We start from the raw sequence: 5,000 nt of genomic DNA, 5'->3' as shown, positions 1-5,000 counted from the left end.
CACACACACACACACACACCCCCCCTGATTGAGAGAGAGAAATGGGTGAATGGCTTTGTGGTTATTTTTCTCAGTGGTGGAGGTAGATGTCTTTCTTTTGTTTTCTCACCACACATTTCATACTCTGTGTTCCTGGAAACACACACGCACACACACACACACACACACACACACACACACACACACACACAGAGCATTTTACCAGTGTAAATCAGTCCTTTTTATTTAAACACATCTTTTTATTTCATTTATTTACCTGTGCGTTTTATTTGAGCATTTATTTCATTCTTAATTTCTTTTCATTGAACCTTAACTACTGAAAGTTCATATTTATCCCTACAGTGTTATTAATCATAATAAATAATAATTCATAATCTTTACCGTCATAATCTGAAATCTGCCCAAACTTCATTATTTGGCTTTTTAGTAATTATTATTATTATTATTATTATTAGTAGTAGTAGTAGTAGTAGTAGTAGTTTATTATTTAAAAAAAAATAACCTTAATAAATCTAATTTAAAGAAGTGAATTTAGACGCGAACACGATAACAAATATCGTCGTTCATTTAAAAAAAGATTTAATATTGTAAGGCATTTTGAAGTAAACCGTTATTAACGATATAAAATATTAACGCAGCGATGTTGGAGGACTATTTCCTACGTATTTTATATATACACATCCCGTCCTCTTTGGAACGAGTGCACGTGGATGAAAGTGCCGTTCGGATTCTCTCTGAAATGTGAAAGGACTTTTTAAAGCCTTTCTGATTTGGAGTGACGGAGCTGAACTTCCCCAACAGAGAGAAAGGTCTTCTGCAGAAGTGTTGCATTGTGCTGGAGCACAATGAGCGGCGGATGTGTGCTGAGGTTTTTGCAGCAACATCCCCTCGAGCACACATATACACACACACACACACACACACACACACACACACACACACACAACTTGCACCTCACACACTTATTTATCTTGTATTTGTGTAAGCTTCAGGGAAAGTCCGTGAGAAGAATCGAGGAATCGACTCTTTTGCGTTCCGGTGGCGTTCACATGGTCTGAGCTCACGGTGCTGGAAATCCACACGGCTTCTTATATTATAACCATTAACGAGTGTAAAATAAATAAATAAATAAGACGTCACAATGTGAATAATCCGATTACTCCATAAACAGAATAGAAGACATACAAACGAACGAACATGTGAATCACAACACGAGTGAATGGAGCTTTAGGTACTCGGACAGAACCCCGGCGTGTTCTCTGCCTCGGTGCGGTTCTTTACGCCGGAGGAACACGCTCGGGTCCGAGAACGTCCGAGTCTGATCACACGTCTCGGTCCGCTTCGGAGTGAACTCTACTGAGAGAGTGAGTCGACTCCGAATCAGTTCGACCTTCTGCAAGTGAATCAAACGTGTTGTGTTGTGTTGTGAGAAACGTTACTGTGTCCGAGCGTGACCTTGTACGTCCTTGTAATTGTTCCTCATCTCCTCCTCCTCCTCCCCCCCACAGCACCTGACTAAAGGCGTCCACTATCGCTGGGGGTTCTTCGCTCCGAGCGGCTCTGCGCTGGACGACGTGAGCGAGATCGTGGACGCAGGAAAGGTACGCCTAAAGTAAAAGTGCTCCGTAATTGGTCGTGAATAAATCAGGAAGTCGTTCTACAGGCTTCGCCACGCCAGAGTCGTCTCCACCGTGATCCTGTACGGGAGTAAGAAATAACACCATCAGGGGTTCTGCTGAAAATATCGTCTAGTCCCTGGAGCCCCGCATAACGGCGAAAGGGGAATACACCCGGAGCGAGACGCTCGACAAGGAAGCACGTGTGGGTGTGATGGTCAGGGGTGCACAAACTTTATCTTGCATAGAGATCCAAATTTGGTAGTGTTACAAAGTCACGTATCTAAAAAGGGAGAGGGGGAGGAAGTGGGAGAGATATTTTTGCATCTTGTGGTCGCCATGGTGATGCCGCACACTGAAAACACGATGACCTCATCATCAGTCATTACATCACTGCTTTCAGGAAGCTGATTACTGTGTAGGTGTGTGTGTGTGTGTGGGTGGGTGTGAGAGACAGAGAGATTAAGAGAACACGCATCACATCCTGCCTTTTCTTTTCTTTTTTTTTTCCTCTCTTCTCCATCATTCTATCACTATATTGGCCCTTTTCTTCCTCCTGCTTCCTCCTCCTCCTCTTCATCCTCTATCAATCCCTCTCCATTTATCTTCTCATTCCATTTCTTCCTTCCACTCTTCTTTCTCTCTCCCTCAATCTCTCTCCCCCCATCTCACGCCCTCCCTCTCTCTGCAGATCCACCCGGTGCTGGAGGAGAAGTTCTCCTTCTCTCAGGTGCCTCAGGCCATGCAGAAAGTGGAACAGGGCCACGCCCGCGGCAAAACCGTAGTCGCCGTCGCCGAGGAGCAGGCCGAGTGACCACAGCGAGGAAATCAGGCTTGCTCACCGAGGACAGGTCCGTCTCCATGGAAACGGAGACCAGCGATCCGGATTAGACTCGAAGCCGAATGACAAAAAACAAAAAAAACGACTCCTTGGCACTGTGGTGCGGTCTGATCTCACTGATCTGATGTCAATCGCATCGACACGCTTACCTAAAACACGCGACCACAACGACACCGCGTCAGAAGTCAAGCAGGTGACATCACGGGTCGTTCGTCTCCAGTGGGCGTGGCCTGACACCGTAGTTAACTCATATACATTCTTGCTTACGGTTTTATAACAGTGAGTAAACGCCGCGAATCCTACATTCTACATTCTTCCTCCTGTCTCCATCCGGGGTCCTGAACAAAACCCGAAAATTCCCCTTAATCAGATTCATCGTTTTGTTTGTTTGTTTGTTTGTTTGTTCTCCCCCTCACCCCCCCCCTTTCCTGCCAAAAACTGTAGTTTCATTGTAACATGTTGACAGAAACGTTGTGTGTTGTAAACACAGGAATATAAACCTGCTCCGAGGGACTCGTGCATCTCCACATGGCTCTTTCTACGTGTGACGCGTCTGTGTGTTACGGCGGCTCCGTATTGCCCGGGTTTTCTAACAAATTGCCAACAAAACAAGTCACGTTATTATTCAAAAATCTGAAACATCAAAATGGCCGCTCGCAGGACCAGGCAGTAGCAGACCTGTGTGTGTGTGTGTGTGTGTGTGCACAGTGGAAGTCATTTAAAGGTTTTTGAGTTAATCGACATACAGACGTTCTGTTCTGAGGAGGAAAATCCTCATCGCTGAGGGGGCTAACAATGCTGCAGCTATCAGACACCATTTTATTTATTTCCCCTCTGTTATCTACACCGCTCATCGATTGCTCAAACTTGGCACTTTGTATAGTTTTAGGAAGTTGGGTTTTTTTTTTCTTAAGATAATCTTGCGTGTGAGGGGGAGAGAGTTCTCCTTTCTGTTTGTGCTTCCTGGCCATTGGAGGAAGTCATGACCACCTACAAACAGGAAGTAGTTTGGGGTGAAAGAGTGATGCTCTAATTTCAAGGCAATAGGTGTGTGTGTGTGTGAGAATATTTCAACAGTTTTATATCCAATCATTTGTGGATGGACTGAGAGACACGGATAAAACACTTTATTCTTAATAAAACAGCAGAACTCTTTACAGCTTTGAAAAGAAAATGTACAACAGACGAAACACCGAGCGAGAGGAGGAGGAGAAGGAGAGCAGAGGAAATTAAAAATAAAACCAAAAGTCAGGCACTTTAAAGGTGATGCAGTTTCAGTTTAACTTTAACACTGTCGCATATTGCTTGTAGTTGAGCTCCGTGGTGTTCGAGCGCCCCCCTGTGGCCATCCTGTGACATTACACCCGGGACGCATTTTAAAAGCGAGAATGTTCTTCAGGGATCCGAGAAAGACGGGACACGTCCTGGCTCCAGGGACGAGCTCGCAGGAGTGTTCTGGTCGCAGCTGCACCATGAGGCTCACAGGTCTCCGTGGTGGAGCTGCACCACCAGGCCCACTGTGAGACGAGAAGTCGTTGCACAGCACCCCGCTAGACGTCCGGCGCTACAGGATTTCCACCGTCCACCTCTGGTTGGTTTTCTGCACGTCGACCGAGTTCAGGATCACCTGGTTTTTGTCGTACTGCTGTCCACCTGGAAAACACGAGCGTGATGAACGTTAACTAAGAAAATATTCTCTCGGAATAAAATTTGACAGTAATTACACCGCTAATTAGCGTTAACCCATGACTTTCACCGTAATCGTCCGATTCCTCTGGAGTAGAAGCGTCCGAGACGGGTTTCTCAACAGCGTCTAGACTTTCAACATAAATCAGTTGCCTTTAAACCCGTGAAAAAAAAATACAGACTGAAGAAGCAGCTCGTGTGTTTTTTTTTTTTCCTATTTGCTGTCCACCTCAATACAGTGTAACACAAAGAAAACTCCCATTTCTTCCTCCGTAATGAATTTAAACACCTGCACGTAGTACTGTGAGCTGAATGAAGTGAATTATCTACGCTAAACTAAGCACGTCACTGTAAAGGAGGCTAAACATTTACAATATCACTATCGACTTTACAGAATCTTTACAAAAAAAACCAACAAACCGTTCGAATAATCGAGCGCTCCACCTTGTGGCTGTACTTGGTAATGCGGTTACACAGTTCAGTAGGCAGTGCATATAACTGAATCGGTTCGGAATAATTAACGAGTTCGTTAGCAGCTTCGACCAATCACAGAGCAGCGATTCCCTTTGCACCGAGCTAATCAACTTTACTGGAAATATCATAGAGGAACGTATAGGCTAACAAACTGGGTTTGTTTTCCGAAAGTAAATGACACAATTTGACCATGTCGTACACCGTTATAGAAGGGGTGTATTTATTTATAATCGCACTATCCGGCATCACCCAGATGAGGACGGGTTCCATCCTCACCACCGTCGCCTCTGGCTGCTCACACGTTTAATATATCCTGTATTTATATATTCCTGTAAAGACGGCATGGGGAAGAGAGAAATCAGGTATGAACTCGAAGGCACACG

General features: G+C 44.9%; 2 protein-coding genes across 2 annotated transcripts in view; one reads left to right on the top strand and one right to left on the bottom strand.

Annotated features, from left to right (window-relative positions):
• The window catches only part of rtn4ip1 (reticulon 4 interacting protein 1), a 19,399-nt gene extending 15,889 nt beyond the window's left edge, over window positions 1-3,510 (top strand). The window contains exons 8-9 of the mRNA XM_053633069.1: window positions 1,509-1,601; window positions 2,308-3,510. Of these exons, the coding sequence (XP_053489044.1) occupies window positions 1,509-1,601; window positions 2,308-2,430 (216 nt within the window). The 3' untranslated portion in view covers window positions 2,431-3,510. The remainder of the gene's footprint in view (window positions 1-1,508; window positions 1,602-2,307) is intronic.
• A 59-nt stretch (window positions 3,511-3,569) lies between these two features.
• Window positions 3,570-5,000, bottom strand: part of crybg1a (crystallin beta-gamma domain containing 1a) — a 3,170-nt gene continuing 1,739 nt past the window's right edge. Inside the window, exon 2 of the mRNA XM_053633070.1 lies at window positions 3,570-4,110. Coding sequence (XP_053489045.1) covers window positions 4,022-4,110 — 89 coding nt within the window. The 3' untranslated portion in view covers window positions 3,570-4,021. The remainder of the gene's footprint in view (window positions 4,111-5,000) is intronic.

The sequence above is a fragment of the Ictalurus furcatus genome, chromosome 9 (assembly GCF_023375685.1).
Source record: "Ictalurus furcatus strain D&B chromosome 9, Billie_1.0, whole genome shotgun sequence".
NCBI lineage: Eukaryota > Metazoa > Chordata > Actinopteri > Siluriformes > Ictaluridae > Ictalurus > Ictalurus furcatus.
Note: the sequence above shows the minus strand (reverse complement) of the source record. Positions and strands in the feature narration are given on the sequence as shown.